Source organism: Microtus ochrogaster (genome assembly GCF_000317375.1).
Source record: "Microtus ochrogaster isolate Prairie Vole_2 chromosome 14 unlocalized genomic scaffold, MicOch1.0 chr14_random_3, whole genome shotgun sequence".
Classification (NCBI taxonomy): domain Eukaryota; kingdom Metazoa; phylum Chordata; class Mammalia; order Rodentia; family Cricetidae; genus Microtus; species Microtus ochrogaster.
In genome coordinates, this window is record NW_004949098.1 from 11,296,480 (window position 1) to 11,313,914 (window position 17,435).

Sequence of the window (17,435 nt, forward strand, 5' to 3'; positions counted from 1 at the left end):
CAAAAAAAAAAAAAAAAAAAAAAAAAAAAATCCTAGGCTCATGTTTTGACACACTTGGTCTGTCCCTTCAGCCAAAAGCCTAGGCTGGTGCCCCTTCCTGCTACTAGAAGGGCTGTGTGCTAACCTGTTCTTTGAGTGGGTGTGTTTTGGTTTGTTTTTATTCTTTTAGGAATTGGTTCTCACCTTCCACTTGCTAGGTCAGGATCTTTCTTGTTTCTGCTGCTGCACCAAGTACTAGTAGGCTAGCTGACCCTAGGAGCTCCCGTGCAATTCTGTCTCTACTTCCCATACAATAGTAGGAAGTAGGAATGCTGGGGTTATAGATGCATGCTCCCCAATGCCAGTGTGTGTGTGCGCGTGCGCGCGTGTGCGCGCTTCAGGGTTTCTCAATGCCTTTACCTGTTGAGCCATCTCCCTGCCCTATTTGTTTATTTTTTGAGACAAGGTCTCATGTAGCCCAGACTGGCCCCAGACTTTCTATGTAGTAGGTGATAACTTTGAACATCTGGTCCTTCTAGCTCCATCTCCCCAGAGCTGGGATTATAGGCAGGCATTACCACTGTTGGTTTACGTTTTGAGAAGCAAACCCAGAGTCTCATGTATGCTAGAAAAACATTCTGCCAGCCTGAGCTACATCTACAAGCCTCGCGGGTGCCTCTCTGAAATATCGGCCCCTGCCCTGTTCTCCCTACCCAGCTCTTTTCCTGTCCTAGCGAGTTGTTCCTCCCTCCCCTGTGAAATCCAAGAGCGATGATGACTCAAAGGCTCTCTGAGTCCTGCTGAACCTCCCCTTCCTCGCAGAACTCTGGTTCTCAAGCTAGTCTCAGGAATTCTGCACAGACGCTGTCCCATTGGTCGGGTGCCCAGAAGCACCCCGTCAGTGTTGACTCTAGGACAACGTGCTTGCTTTCGCTCCTGGCAAAGACTAATGGTTTGCTTATGAGCATAATCGCTGCCATTTATCAAATATCTCCCACGTGCACGACGGTGTTCAGTCCCTGACATGGTCCTGCTCCTGCTAACAAAGTGAGTCATAATAGCTTGCCCCACAGGTGACAAAACAAGACTCCAAATTGTTAAGTCATTTGTCTTGGGTCCCAGCCCACATCGGCTGAGTGGTATCTATACCCGTGGATGCTGTGCTCGGAGCCCAGGCTCCCCCACTTCCCCTAGACGCCCTCCTGTCAGCTGTGCTGTACCAATGCTAAGGAAAGGTTTTTCCTCTGAAGAGTGTGTGCACGCATGAATTTGTATGCACATGGGTATGGAAAGACGTCCCCGCAATCATGCCTGGCAGAAGTGAAGTGCTGGGTGATGGGTCCAAGGTTGAGAGACCTTGAGTGTGAATAGATGCTGGATGTGGTAGTCCATACCTACAATCTGGGCGTGCCAGTTTTAGAGCACGAAGGTTGGTGTGAATTCAAGGCTAGCCTGGTCTAGTGAGTTCCAGGCCGTCCAAGATTATGTAACAAGACCCTGTCTTGGGTTTTTTTGTTTTTGTTTTTAGGTTTTTGAGCCAGATCTTACTCTAGACTGGCCTCAAATTTGTTACATAGTCAAGGGTGACCTTGAACTTTGGATCCTCCTACCTCTACCTCCCGAGAGCTGAGATTTCAGGCCTGGCACCACCATGGCCCATATAAGTGATGCTGAGAATTAGGCATAGGGCTTTGTGAATGCTACATGAGGACTCTTGACCACCTGGACCGTATACTCTGCCCAGGCCCATACTGTATCCATTTGTTTACCATTTCCCACAAGTGTGTGTCTTGGGGAATGCCATCAGTGATGCTGCAGGAGACGGAACTGGGCCAGGCAGACCCTCCATTGGGGAATAATGAAGCCTTGGGCCTCACATTGGAATGTATCCATCCCCTCCCCACTTAAAAGTTTAGCTGAGTTATTTACTATCTTGCCCCTGGCTGTGGTAATGGGATGGTGGTAGCAGAGTGACTACGTTAGATCACGTGGCAGTGGCGGTGGTTTCCCCTGTCCAGGGCCTGTGGGCTTCACATAGCTGGTTACCTCCCTGCCAGCCCTTTCTGTGCCTGGTGCTGGAGAGCCTTTATCTTACCTTCTTCATGTTTTCTGTCCCTTGTGCAGTACCTGCAGATGAAATGGCCTCTCCTCGATGTCCCCTCCAGTGCTACAGTCAAGGACACGAGATCACCATCGCCAGCACACTTGGTGAGTCTGTTTTAGCAGCCTGGGCCCCCGCCCCTGACTCCTTTCTACCTTCCAGAAGCTTCCTAAGACTGTCTCTCTGGTGTCTTGCTTTTCTTTCTGTGCTAAAATAGCCGAAGAGGGCTTCTTAACAGAGAAGGGCTTGTCTAGCTCACAGTTGGTGGGAGCGGCTCTCTGGTGGGGAAGCCATGGTTGCAGGAGCCTGAGGCAGCTGCTTACGCTGCCTCCCCAGTCAGGAGGCAGAGCGTGATGGATGCTGGTGCTCAGCTCATTTTCTCCTTTTTGTTCAGTCTGGGGATCCTGCCCGTTGGATGGTGCCTCCCACATTCAGGGTGAGTCTTCCCTCCTCGGTTAAATCTTTCTGGAAACACTCTTCCAGACGCACCTGGAGGGTGTTTCCATGGTGATTGTAAATCCAGTCAAATTGACAATGAAGATTTAACTTTTACACTGTGCGGGAACAGCCGGGGGTTAACAAAGAGGTTACGTCTTAGACACCATTACCTTCTCCTCCACCTCAGCACATAGGCACGCACCACCTGGGATGCTTGATTAAAGACACATGGCCTTGACCATTAACCCCCATTCTTCCTGAACACCTCCTTCAAATCCTTCTCCACTTCCTATGAACAAGGAGTCCTTTCTGTCCAGTTGGTGCTCCTTCGGAACACCTCCTCTCGTCCCCAGAGCTGCAAGGCTGCAGTTAGAGAGGCTCTTCTCTGCCAGCTGTTTCAGGAAAGCATCCATTAAAACCTGGCCAAGGGCTCCTCGGCACAGCTGTGGTAACGTCAGCCTTGCAGGACAGTGGGGTCCCAGGAGGGCGCCTCATGGCCTCGTGATGCAGAACTCAAGTCCAGAGCATATAAAAAAACGGTGCTGGAATATAACCCTTGCATTCCATCTTCCAGGAAGGAAGGCTCCAAGTCAATGCCTGCCAAGCTATCCGGTGACTGTCCCTCCAGTGAGTCTCAGAGTCACAGGGGACTTCACCTTTCTCAGCCTGTTCACTTTACAGAAAGGAGGCTAGGGCCTCCTCACTGCCCGCCACACTACTGTAAAGCCTTAGGTATCCATAGTGATTTCTGAAGCTCTACTGGAAACAAATTTAAAGATCTATGAAAGCAGAGTATATCAAATAAAATGGCCTCCATGTTGCCATCCCTCACATTCTCCCTCTTGCTGCCCTTATTTTACAGCAAATCCCATGCGTATTATTTTCTCACACAGGACATTCTAAAATATACTGATAATCCTTGCTCATTAAAAGCTTAGAGGCCAGCCGTGAGGAAGAAGATACACACAGAATATAAATAGAGGTGCGGTGAGCCTGTGTGGTTTCCAGCGATCACGGGACCAGCTTAGAGTGGCAGAGCCCTTGGTAGTTTACAACATGATGTCATGTGTGGTTCTCAGATGACTGTCACCACCATCTGTCAGGACGGTATACAAGAATAACCATGGAGGGCAGAGCCAACCACCCAGGTTAGGCTGTCCCAAGACGTGCAAGGAACTAGTGGCAAGTTCGGTATCCCGTCACCAAAGCATTGAACAGTTGTGCCACCAAAGGGCCACGGTGGCGCTTCTGGTCCCCAAGGTCCTGTTTGGAATGGTGAGCATGAGGTAGAGGTGCCCTCTAGTGGCTGGAATCAAACACAGCGAAGCCCTTTAGTTTTCTTCCAGTGCCCGCCTCTCAGCCCACCCTCGCCCATCCTGTGGCACCCCAAAGCCTACCGCAGCAGACCCCAAAATGTCAATGCTTGCTGCGCTCCCTCTTGTCCAGGGACTATCTTTTCACAGGTTCCTTTGCGGAGGCGCGATTTCCCTTTCGAATCTAACACGTATTTCTGGATGTTCCATCCTCCCTCTGAGCATCGCCCTACTTGCCGGCCTTAATATCCTCAACTGTACTTCCCACGCTTCCGCCGTGACAGCGTCCCTGCCAATCCATGTCTGCCTGGCTCAGCTCTAACTGCCATGTTCAGTCATCTCCTTGCTTTCTAGGCACCACGTAGGTGACATCTGACAGTGTCGAGCACTCCCACTTCCTTGGCTCCAGGACACTATCATAATAATTTTCAATATTGGCTCTTTTTCTTTTTAGCCCCTTTTCCTCAAATAAAGCAGGCACTCATGGCTCTCTCAGAGAGACAGAAAAGTGTGTGGAATTCCTAAGCTCTGGAGGAGCTTCTTGCAGTTGCAGCTGCCAATCACCCAGGCACTGCAGATGCGTGCTCCCTGTCTGTCACAGCACAGCACAGGAGAGGGACAGAGGGCCCTTAGAAAGAAGCTTGAGCTGTTGGTACATAGTGCTTTATAGATAGCAAAGTGGACAATTTCCCCAGTAAATTTCATATTATCATACTCTATATTCTAATATTACAAAGCGAGGAAGCCAGAGAAATGGCTCTGCAGATGCTTGCTGCCATGCTTGATGGCTTGAGTTTTATTCCAGGGACCTTCTTAGTAGTAGAGACCTGGTCCTATAAATTATCCTCCAACCTCCACAAGCCAACTTGAGAGAAAGGAGAGGGGAGAGAATTTAAGTGTAATTTTAGAAAACCCGGATGGACTGGGCATAAACAGACAGATCTCTGTAATGAACCCAGAGTCCAGCAACTCCTCCAAACTCTGGGCGGAGGAAGACTTGAGGTGTCTGGGGAGGAGGTGGTGGTGGGTGGGACTGTTGCTGCCGAAACCCCTGCTTTGCTTCCTTCTCTTCTCGAAGCTTCTTGCCAATTACCTCATCTCTCTTTGCCTCAGTTTCCTCATCTATTAAATGGGGATTATAGGCACACTGACGTCATAGAGTTGTCCAGAAATTAGCCAGCGTGGTGTAATGAGTTCAGCATTGTGCCCAGCACAAAGTAACTCTTCACTAAGGGCTTTCCAAACCGTCACCACACTACACCACCATTGCCACCACCACTGCTGCCTTTGCTATTGTTAAGAAATTAAGAGAGGGAATGAACAATTAACATCGTGTTTAATTAGCAGAACTAAGAGGTAATGAGGGCCTGAATTAGGTGCCAAAACAAATGGACAGATTGCGAAGGTAATAGAGATAATGAGCCCATAGAATTTAACATCTTAATCCCCCAAGGATAGGATTTAATTGGGCTGGGGTGGGGCTAGTATCTTAGTGTTTTAAGCTCCCCACGGCGACTCTTAGGGGGCAGCCAGAGTTGAGAATCATTCCCATAATTGCAAATCAAAGACAGGAGGCAAGGGAAAGAGGCGCTCCCAGCATCCCTAATGACTTAAGATGACTCCTTGTCAAGCCAGAGGGTGTGAGCAGAACCTGAAGTCTCTTAGGTCCCAGTCACAGAAGTTGGGGGATCGTTTTTTTTTTTCTTTTCTTTTTTTTTAATTAGAGAAATGAAAACACTCTAGATTATGAAAATTTAGCTTAGATCAGAAGTAAAATATTTGAAGACGTTTGCCCAGGGAGTAGGGCCAATGAAGAAAATAGGCTACATACTTGCAGAGATTTGGTGAGTCATGCGGAGTCTGTCAGAGAAGGGTGTCCAAACACGTCGGAACCCGGCTGTGGTGGGGGTGGGGCTGAGTGGTGCTATTATTCCCATTTACACCTTGAAAACCAGCTGGGGGCGGGAAACAGAACGGCGCCTCTATTACTGGTTAGTTTTCCTGCTTTGCTTTGTCATAAAGATTTTGATTTTGATTTTATGTGCTTTGCCTGCCTGTCTGTGCACCATGGCCATGCTCGGTGCCTCAGAAACCAGAAGAGGGCGTCAGGTCCCCTAGAGCAGTGATTCTCAACCTGTGAGTCACAACCCCTTTGGGATCAACTGACTTTCACAGGGGTCACCCAAGACCATTAGAGAACACAGATATTTATATTACAATTGGTAACATTAGTAAAGTTACAGCTATGAAGTAGCAGTGAAATAATTTTATGGTCGGGGGTCGTCAAAGCACAGGAACTGTATTAAAGGGTCACAGCATTAAGAAAGTTGAGAACCAGAGTTCCAGATGGTTGTGATAACCATGTGGGTGCTAGGCACTGAACCCAGGTCCCCTGCAAAGCAGCCTGTGCTCTTAACCACTGAGCCATCTCTCCAGTCCCCAGTGTAACTATTATGATATTTGACTGCCATAATCTCACCGCTTGGTGTTGATTGTGCTGACATGCCACTCTCTTCCCGGAGCACTGAGCAAAGAACCGTATCTGCTTTGTTCATAAGCATTTATCCTGCATCTTCCGTATGCATAAGTAAAATTTGTGAAGGAAGTGGGGAATGCTCCGTGAGAAGGTGGGTGGTCCTTCTATCCATCTCCTCACTCCAGGGTCCCCCTCTCATTCGAAATGAAAAGTACAGTGTGTGAGTCGGGTGTGGGGGCGCACAGCTACAACCCCAGTACCTGGGAAGCTGAGGCAGGAGACTCAGAAGTTCAAGCCAACCTGGACTACATAGCAAGGCTTGTCTCAGAAACACAAGAATAAAAAAAGCATTATGTACACTTGTGTTGCTTGAGAAAGTACCAAAGGGGATAGAAGAAGGCAGCGGGCATCTATACTGCTACATAGACCGTCATCTGTGTGTATGCATGCGTGTGTGTGTGTGTGTGTGTGTGTGTGTGTGTGTGTGTGTGTGTAGGCATTCACTCCCACACTTGGTTTCTAAGGTTCAAGAATTGAATTCAGGGCCCCTTCCATGCTCAGCCAGTGAAGGTGCCTGCCACCAAGTCTGACTGCCTGACTTCCATCTCCGAGATCCTCGTGGTGCAGGGAGAGAAGGGATTCCCGCAAGTTGGCCTCTGACCTCCATACACAGGCACAAACTCACAAAAAAAATAAACAAAAATGTAATTAACATTTTTAAAAGAGCAAGGGGGGAAAGGCTCATGAGTTGAAAAAGAAAAAAGCCTGCAGCCCATGGCCAGCATTGCTCTAATGTTTTAATAGTGAATACCCTGTTTTATCATTCTGCATTGAGTCATTCTCAGAAACAAATGAGAGAGCTTCATGTCAAATGACTGGCGGCTGAATCAGTGCCTGGATGCTTGCCTTCTAAGGACCACATCTCATTGCCCGAGCCCCAAACCCTGAGGTGGAATTACCTTTAAGTAGCATACATCGCAAGAGGTGTGTTGTGGCTCACATTTGTAATCCTCACGCTCGAAGTGTTAGGGTAGGGTGGCCAAGAGGAGCTTCAGGTCATCCTCTGCCACATAGTGAGGCCCTATCTATTCATAACTATGTAAATGAATGAGGTTTGTATGTGGCTATGTGTGACCCTGTTTATCAATTCATAAGCAGATAAATAATGAATTAATGGGTGAATAAGTGTAATTTATGTATTGCTTCTCATCTCACCAGATCACCTATGTAAATCCAGAAGTCTCCGAAATCCTTAACCATGTGTGACTCCCCTGTTCTCCTACACCCATTAAACTTCTTTTTACTTAATATTAAATTTTTTTATTTTCATGTAGCTTCAAACTTTCCTAGCCAAAGCTGCCACACACTTTGCTTCCAGATCTTCAAATCCAGCTCCTGCGGTTTCTCCCTCTCCCTTCCTCTGTATATGTTTTTCCCTTTTCCACTTCTGGTAAGTTGATAGTAACTTAGAAATGTGATCTCTGAACACTTTAGGTTTCTTAAGAACAAAAATGTTTGCTTAAATAACCGCAACGGAGTTATCAAAACATTGAGAAAGGAACATTAGGGCCTGAAGAGAGAGCTCAGTCAGTAAGAGTGTGTGCTGTATGATCATGAGCCCCTGAATTCAAATCCCAGCCCCCACAGTAAAAGGAGGAAGGATGGGATCATGCACGTGTTCCTGTGACCCCAGTTTACAGCTTAGCTCCAGTTTCAGGGAGACTAAGTGGGGATAAAGTGGGGAGTGATGAATTAGGATACCCCAGGTTCTCTTCCGGCCTTGGTTCACACAGGGCCTTGTGCATAGAACATAAAAACAAAAGAAAAGCAGAAAGATTGACATTTCACACAATTCCCTAGCTGTCATAGTTAGGTTTCTATTGCTGTGAAGAGACACCATGACCATGGCAACTCCTACAAAGAAAACATTTAATTGGGGCTGCTCACTTACAGTTTCAGAAGGTCAGTCCATTATCATGATGGGGTGCATGGCGGCATGCAGGCGGGGGGGGGGGGGGGGTGCTGGCTATATCTTGACCAGAAGGCAGCAGGAAGTCGTCTGTCAGTCACACTGAGGGACTCCTGAGCGAAAGACCTCCAAGCCCACCCCCCACCATGACCCATTTCCTCTGACGCGGTCGTACCTCCTAATATAGTGCCACTTGTTTCCCACCCACCACCTAGTGCACAGAAGGAACGGCTGTGCCTTCCATCCTGACTCCCATCTCTGTTCATCTGTTGGGTTTCATTGGCGTGACTTCTGTTTCCAGTCAGCGCAGGGCCTCAGCCTGCCTTGTTTTCCCTAACTCTCACAGGCAAGCTGGTGGTTTCATTGCTGGGCTTCTCTGTTGGGCTTGTTTTGTTGAGTTATAGCCTCTCATGGCCCAGGCTGGCCCCAGATTTGGTATTTTCCCAAGGATTGCCCTGAACTTCTGATCCTCCTTCCTCTGCCTCCCAAGTGCTAGGATTACAAGCATGCTCTGTTTACTCAGTGAGCAAGACCAAACCTGGGCCTTCATGTGAGATGGGCCAGCTCTCTGCCCATTGCCCTGCATCACCGGCCAAACCAGCTGTTTGCAGGTTGTCCTTCAGTTTGAGGCTGTCTGACATTCCCTCAATTACGATTGTGCACTGTAGGCAAGAATGCCACTGTGTCAATGCTGTCTCCCTGTCCAATCAGAAGTAGGCCCACTGTGTTAGTGCTGTCTCCCCGTCCAATCAGGAGCAGGCTCACTGTGTCAATGCTCTCCCTGTCCAATCAGGAGCAGGCCTGCTGTGTCAATATGGCCCCATATTAGAGGTGTTGGCTTTGGGATTAGCTGGTGCCAGGTATTTCCACTGTGGTGCTTCTGTCCCCGTCCCCCCACCACACACACCCCACACACACCGTGGGTCACTGACGAGTGCTCTGTGGGAGAGGACTTGAAGTTGTGCATATCCTTTCCCACACATATTTACCCACCCACTGAGTCAGGACGGCCATCAAGATTTAAAGGCAGGGGCTGCCTCATTCCTTCTGGACTGGTGAGCTTCCTCGTGGTGTGGAGACCCCCAGGCATTAATTGATTTTCGCTGCCACTTCCTAACTGTAATTTTGCTACCGTTATGAATCTTATGTTTTCTGATGGTCTTGGGTGGCACCCACGGTCATTTGAAAGGGTCATTTGTCCCACAGATTGAGAACCACTGTTCTATTCCTTTCTACAATCGCACTTTGGCGTTTTTGAAAAACTTACTCCTCCCACCCGCTAACTTTCTTGTAGAATAGAATCAACAACGCACCAAATCAAATTTGCGCCCTTAATAACAGAGATAAATAAACCGACCAGTGGGGGTCAGTGAGCCGACTCAGCGGGTAAAGGCCCTTCTCACCATGCTTGAGGACCATGCGGTAGAAGGACTGAATCTACTTATGTAAATTGTCTTCCGACCCCCGACACCGTACTGTGGCACACACATGCACAAGCGCACGACACATACACACAATGGTGTTATGGTTGTTTTGAGACACTGTCTCACTCTTGTCCTGACCAGCCTCAAACTCAGAGATCCATTGTGCCAGCTAAAGTGGGCTTCAGGATGAACTTTGTGATTTAAAAAACCCAGAAACAAACAAACAAACAAACAAACAAACAAAATAGGGGCTGGAGAGATGGCGCAGGGATTAAGAGCACTCTGTTCTTCCAGAGGTCCTAAGTTCAATTCCCAGCAACCACATGGTGACTCACAATCATCTATAATAAGATCTGGTGCCCTTTGCTGGCCTGTAGACATACCTGCAGGCAGAATACTGTAACAAAAATGTTCAGTTCTGTACAGCTGAGTGAAAATACGATATTTTCTAACAGTTTGAATTGTAAGGCTCTTTAACTGTTTTCCGTTGCTAGCTAGTCTCGGAGAAAGAGTTCTGTCCTCAGGGAGGAGGATTGAGAGTTTGAATCCAGCCTGGATTACAGGGCAAGGCCCTGTCTCTAAACTCTTCCCTCAAACGCACACAGGAAGGAATGGCAGCACTAACTGAACAATAAAATAACCGTCAGTTTCTCTGTCTCCCCTGCTCCCAAGAATGGGAAAGCAAGGCTCTGGTCAGGAAGGATTTACCCAAAGGATTATATTAGTGCTCCGACTCGCAAAGCCTTCAACACAGACCCTTGCACAAAAGGACCTGAAGGCACATTCCAGTTCGCAGAGCATCTTATCTGTTACTGCCCTGCAGGTTCTTGCCTTGTCTTTGCATCTTTCCTGGCCTGCAGCATGGTCCTTGTCAGGTCTTCGGGGTTGGAAAATTTCCTTTTGGTTCTTGGTGTTATGCTGTTTAGAGACATGGTCTCGCTAAAGAACCCAGATTGGCCTCAACTTCATTTATTTTTAATTTTTTAAAGGTGTGTGTGTGTGTGTGTGTCCTTGTAGGAGACAGTCCTGTTCCTCCACCACGTGGGTCCTAGCGATCACACTCAGGGCCTCAGGCTTGGAGGCCTTTGCCTGCTGAGCTGTTCACTGCCCTGACCTTTTGTTTGGAAAGCCAGGCTTACAGGTCTGATTACTCATCTTGCCTAGCCTATTCTGAGTGGTTTGTGCTCCAGGCACTGGAGCTTGAGCCCAGGGCTTTCCCTGTGCTGGGGTGCTGTGCACTTCCTCCTCCTGTTCAGTCCACTGACCACCGCTAGGTCCCCAAACATACTAAGGTGCCGCCCACCTCGAGCCACTCCGCTAGCGCTCCAATGCCAGAGTGCTCCCCTCCACTCTGCCTCGTATCTAACTCGCTCCCGCCTTCAGTCATTTTCTTAGTGACCCGGAAGAGCCCATTTGATCTGCCTTTCCCTTTCTGGTCGACTTTTTTTTTTTTCCAAAGTGTTTATCAAACACTTCCTACAACACTGTATTACCATACCTTGAGGACCGGTGCTTTTGTCTAAGTAGATCAGGTTCTTTTTTGGAAAGATTTCTCAGTGTGTGAGCATCTGTGTCTGCATGAATTTATGTACCCCACATATGTACAGGTGCCCTTGAAGGCCAGAAGGCATCAGATCCCCCGGAGTTTTCACGCCGGCACCATGTGGGTTCTGGAAACTGAGTGCAGGACCTCAGCAGAGCGGTCAGTGCTCTTATCCACGGAGGCTTTTCTCCAGCCCCAGATAGAGTTCTCGCGCTGCCTCCGTGAGACCCAGAACACATCATACAGTGAATGCGAAAGTTCTTATTTATTTTTGTGACCCTTAATTTTCCGTGAGGCCGGTTGTTCTCTGCTCTGTCAGATCGCTCTTTGTGGCTGTCTAAATCAGTGCCTGTTCATGCAGCCTCTCCAGTCATGTAACCCATAGATAAGTGCCATCGTACATGGTACAGAAAGGTTCTGTGTGGAGTCATGTGTCTCCTCTGCTCGACAGGCTGGGGTAAGGTGATTGCTCACAGTGTGGTCTCAGAGTGATTTTGTTGGGCTGGGGATGCACCTCAGCTGGCAGGGTTTGCCCTGGGTTCCATCCCTAGCACTACCTAAAGGCAGGTGTAATGTTGCACACCTGTAATTGGAGAACTCAGCCAGCCGGGTGGTGGTGGCGCACGCCTTTAATCCCAGCACTCGAGAGGCAGAGGCAGGCAGATCTCTGTGAGTAGTGAATTTGAAGTCATCCTGGGCTAGATGAGATCCTGTCTCAATAAGAAGGAAGAAGGAAAGAAATTATTAAAGAGTTTGAGATGTGTCTATCTATCAAGGAAGATGTCCAAGTTTGGAATTTTTTTTGTTGTTTTGGCTTTGTTTGTTTGGTGTTGGAGACGGGGTCTCTCTCCAGCTCTGGCTAGGTAGACCTCATTGTGTAGAACAACTAGCCTCAAACTCAGGGCAATCCTCCTGTTTCTGCCTCTGGAGTGCTGAGATCAAAGGCGTGTGCCATCATGCCTGGCCTGGTCTGGTTTGTTACATGTAACATACATTTATTTATTGGAGGGCAAGGGGAAGCACATATCTCATGGTGTTTGTGGGGATCAGAGGACAACTTCCGGTAATTTTCTTCTTCTGTCCTTGAGTTCCTGTGATAGAACTCATGCTGTCCAGCGTGTCGTCAAGTTTGCTGACATGAACCTACAGCTGAGCCATCTTGCCAGTCCCTCTCGTCCAAATTTCAGTTAAGTTCCCCTTTGCCCCAGTTCTTGTTATATACAGATTTCTCACCCTTATTTTCTGCACCAGCTGGCTCCTTCTGGAATATTTTGCCAGTTTTAAGATAGACTTGAGAGTAATTTAGAATAAGTGGCCAGAAACTGTGGCATCTGAGGTAAGTAGGAAATTTGGGAACAGAGTAGCTCTAACACTGTTGAGCCAGCAGTCAGGAGCACGCTTGCGCAGGAACCAGCTTTGGAGCCCAGCATCCACACAGTGGCTCCCAACTATCTACTCCAGTTCCAGGGGACCCAATGCCTCTGACTTCTCTAAGCACCAGATATACACACAGTACATATTACTCAGAAACATAATATAAAGGTTTTTTTAAAATATTTATTTATTATGTATACAATATTCTGTCTTTGTGTATGTCTGCAGGCCAGAAGAGGGCACTAGACCCCATTACAGATGGTTGTGAGCCACCATGTGGTTGCTGGGAATTGAACTCAGGACCTTTGGAAGAGCAGGCAATGCTCTTAACCTCTGAGCCATCTCTCCAGCCCTAATATAAAGTTTAAAAAAAATCTAAAACAAGGGGACTTGAGAGATGACTCAGCAGTTAAGAGCACTGACTGCTTTTCCAGAAGTCCTGAGTTCAATTCCCAGCAACCACATGGTGGCTCATAGCCATCTGTAATGAGATCTGGTGCCCTCTTCTGACCTGCAGGCATACATGATGGCAGAAAACTTTATACATCATAAAGAAATAAATTTTTTAAAAAAGAAAAATGTAAAACAAGATTCATTTATTAAAGTGAAAGAAAGTGAGTGTGGTTGCACACACCTCTGATCCCAGCACTCAGGTGACAAAACCAGGTGGATTTCTGAGTTTGACACCAACCTGGTCTACATACAGAGCTTCAGAACAGCTAGGACTACATAGAGAAACCCTGTATCCAGAGAGAGAGAGAGAGAGAGAGAGATATGCAAATATGCAGAGTTAGAAAGGACAGCTAGGACTACATAGAGAGACCCTGGAGAGAGAGAGAGAGAGAGAGAGAGAGAGAGAGAGAGAGAGAGAGAGAGAGGGAGAGAGAGATGCAAATATGCAGAGTTAGAAAGCAGACAGCTCATGAATTAAGAGCTTTGTAGGTATCTGTGATGAGGTGAGTGCAGAGAAGGCTGTTCTCTGTCACTAAACTTTAAGCAGTTATTAACAAAAAAGAACATCTGGGCAGGTGGTGGGTAGTAGGGCATCCTGTCATGGATACATCAGCAAAAGGGCTCAACTTCATGATCTGGGGTTCTAGCCCTGAAACCCACATGGTAGGAGAGAACCAATTCACTGATCTCCACAAGCACCGTGCTCATGCATGCGCACACACACAAATAGATGTTTAAAAGAATTTTATAATTAGGGCCAGGCGGTGGTGGTGACAACTTCTTTAAATCCCAGCACTTGGGAGGTAGAGTTCGAGGCCAGCCTGCTCTACAGAGTGAGTTCTAGGATAGTCAGAACCACACAGAGAAACCCTGTTTTTGAAAAAAGAAAAATAATATTAAAATAAGGAATGAGTCCTTGCTGTGTGGAGTGCACCCGGAGGAAACTGGAAGCTTCATGTTGTGTGTGACAACGCACTTCTTTGCTGGTTCTTCGTCTTTGAGCACATCTCAGTTTAGCTGAGCCCGGCCAAGTAGCCTTTCAGGTCTTAGGGATGCACTTAGAGACCAATATACACAAGAGCTAGGGCTATTCCTGCAACAATCCTGAGGTAGGGACCAAGGGGCATGGCCAAACTGATACTCTCTGTTGCCTGGGTAGGGCGACGGAGCACCCTGGGCTTAGCGGATCATCTGAGAGAGAGTCGGGGTATGGCAGGGATACTTTCTGTTGCCTGGGTTGGGCGACGGAGCCACCCTGGGCTTAGCGGATCATCTGAGACAGAGAGTCGGGGTATGGCAGGATGCTGCTGCAGAGCCTCTGAGGACCTTGGAGCTCTCCTTCCAGCCCCACACTGCAGTCTCAGCAGAGGGACCTGGAGGGACAAGGTCTGCGGGAGCCTCCCCCAAGTGCTTCCTATCCCACTCCTTCCCATGGGCTTTGCAATGTTTCAAAGAAGCTGATGTCGCTGCAAACAATTTCAAACATTTTTAGTTTTTTTCTCCTCCCCACTGCCCAGTCGCCACCCCAAGAAAAGGCAATCTCTCTCAGAAAACAGATCAGTGATGGTAGAACTCACGTTTTGAATCCTGTTAGTTGCCTGCTGAAGTGTTGGGTGACTTCCTGGGCAGCCGTTGTCAATGACTCCTTCACCTGGCTGAGGATGTGCTCAGGCTGTGTAGCATGTGGGAAGGATTTGGCTCTGTTCTAGATGGGTGCCTTTCTTGTAGAGCAAGCACCTGTGTCTTCCACGTCTCGTTCTGAGGTTGTCCACTGAAGCTGTGCGTTCCTGATTCATGAGCTCAGTTTATGCTGTGATCCTCAAGCTCCCGAGGGCAGCTGGAGAGAGAAGGGAGTGAGAAGAGCAGAGGACTGTAGCTGCCTGAAAGAAGAGGCTGGCTCAGCAGCTTTTACTTCCTGTCTGTTCCCTAGCTCATTTTTTGCACAATGATGCCCCCTAGTGGCAGATGATAACAACGGACAGAGCCTCCTTCAGGCCTGCTAGACAACTGAGCAACATGCCCCAGCCCAAGACTTCATACTATAAAATGACAAAATGATACAAATAAGTGTAAATAAAAAACTGAGGCACAAAGTTGGAGCAGATGAGTGTGAGACCAGCCTGGACCATGTAATGAGATGTCAGAAATCAGTACGTGACGCATGAGAAGTTGGCGGGAAGGGCGGTTTACATGGCGTGCTTGTGTAGAGGTCACTTTTTAAACCCCTAGTTTATTTTCCCAACTGAGATGGTTTTGTGTAATTCTCATTATTTTTGTTTTTCATTATATTTCTCTGTATGTATGTGTGTGGACATACTTGTTCCATGGTATTCTCGTGGAGGTCAGAGGCCTTGCTATGTGGGTTCTAGGTATAAACTCAGGCTGTCAGGCAATGACCCCCTGAACCTTCTGATCATTCTCCATGATTCTTCTGTCACTTTTCTTTGGTAATAGTCCTGTTACATTCATAGTGCCAAAAGTCACCCTTTGACAACCCACCCCCAAGAAACCCAAGTATGTCATTTGGATACACTGGTTTCTTAGTGATCTGATGTCAAATTAATTGTTGTTTATGGTTTTAGTTGTGCTGTATATTTGTGGATCTACAGCCAGTGGTGATGGCCAGTAAATAAAGTGAAGACGCTACTACGGTTTTTTGTTTAGTTGGTTTTTGGTGTTTTGTTGAGACAGCGTTTTTCTTTGTAAGCCTGGCTGTCATGGAACTCACTCTGTAGACCAGGCTGGCCTTGAACTCACAGAGATCCGCCTCCAGTACTAGGGTTTTAACCTTCCTCATCTACTACATCTAATAAGCACAGAGGGGTAGGACGTTGCTTAGCGTGAAGCCCATTTCCACCACCAAGAGCAGTGCGGCTCATGATCGGGTTGGGTTTTCTGCCCCTTGCTCTGCCCACCGTAACTGCAGAAAGACCTGTGAGCCTACACAGCTCCAGGGACTAAACAGATACGAGTTTGTAGTATGAACACCAATGAAAGAAGGACTGCAGGAAGGAGCGGCAAGCTCAGAGAGCCTTTCGTCTGTAAGTCTGAACTTGGCAACAAACCTGAGATCTCCTGTTTCCATGGAAGTGGTCTAGAAAATGTGCTAAGCTCTCCTCCCCTCCATAGAGATGGCACAGTCCATTAGAACTGAGCAGCCCACAGGCACCTCACTGCACCTGTGAAGGGTACTGTGTGGGCCCAGAGAGGGGGTTTCCTGGCCGTTCTCACCCTCTTGTATTATTTTCTTCCCTCTAGGCCTGTTATGAGGGCTGGATAGGGCCTTGCACTGACAAGGGCCAGAGCACATTCTGCCAGTGAGTGACAGCCGGGTGCACACTGTTTCCCTGGCCTCTGTGCCTAGTCCATCTTCTCTCTCTTGCAGTCCAACAAGGTTCCTGTTGTCCAGCACCCTCATCACATGCACCCGTTGACACCCCTCATCACCTACAGCAACGACCACTTCTCTCCTGCTTCCCCTCCCACGCATCTCTCCCCAGAGATCGATCCAAAGACAGGTGAGTGGTCCCAGGTATGGGCTGTGCTCCCACGGAGCGGGGTTTAGAAGAATCCTTGAATGAATAAGATCTGTAATCAGATCTTGTGGGAGTTCTCTAAAGGCTGGTTGCCTTGCCGGTTTGTCTGAGTAGTGTTTTGTTTGTTTTGTTGTTTGGTCTGGTGGGTTTTTTGCTTGGTTGGTTGGTTGATTTTAACCTATGCCTTCCACCTATCCACACTAACAGGCCATTGTGAGGAATAAAGAAATAAAAGAAGTTAAGCATAGAGCCTGGTACTGTTGTACATTCAGAGTGCTGTCCCGTCTCTCTGAGGCTGTGCCTACGTAAACCAGAATGTGTGCTCTACACCATATATTTCAAATAAGGGCCTTCTGGACAGACTTTAAAATAGCTCTAACACCAGGGGGGGGCTGCCTTTTTATGTGTTGTCGGTGATGATTAACTGCCCACCATACCTGTCTGTCCCTGGGAGCCAAGGTCTTCATAACATTCCTACTGAGTCACTGTGGTTCTAGGAATTTTCAGAGCCCTTGTTTGGAGAAATGCTGATTATTGCTGGGGAGGGATAAAGGTAAGGTGAATCCAGCATTTAGAAGCAGGGTGGTTTATTGGCAGAATAAGTTTATTGTACTGGGAATAAATCAGGATTTCTAGAACATGGGTTAAAGGATGACTCAGGATATTTTTTGCTCTCTGTGGGCTATGTCCTGGTCCCTGTATGGCACCCTGTCCAGAAAACAAAAGCAAATTACAACCACAGAGATAGCTCCTGGGTAGCTAGAGAGACAGTAGAACCACAGAGATAGCTCCTGGGTAGCTAGAGAGACAGTAGAACCACAGAGATAGC

General features: G+C 47.8%; 1 protein-coding gene across 2 annotated transcripts in view; it reads left to right on the forward strand.

The window, feature by feature from the left end:
• Tcf7l1 (transcription factor 7 like 1) overlaps positions 1 to 17,435 on the forward strand; it is a 167,413-nt gene that overhangs the window by 141,721 nt on the left and 8,257 nt on the right. Inside the window, exons 4-6 of one of the 2 annotated variants that reach the window (XM_026788013.1) lie at positions 2,104 to 2,187; positions 2,475 to 2,516; positions 16,456 to 16,588. In XM_026788013.1, the coding sequence (XP_026643814.1) occupies positions 2,104 to 2,187; positions 2,475 to 2,516; positions 16,456 to 16,588 (259 nt within the window). The remainder of the gene's footprint in view (positions 1 to 2,103; positions 2,188 to 2,474; positions 2,517 to 16,455; positions 16,589 to 17,435) is intronic. The other variant, XM_026788014.1, reaches the window with a different exon arrangement.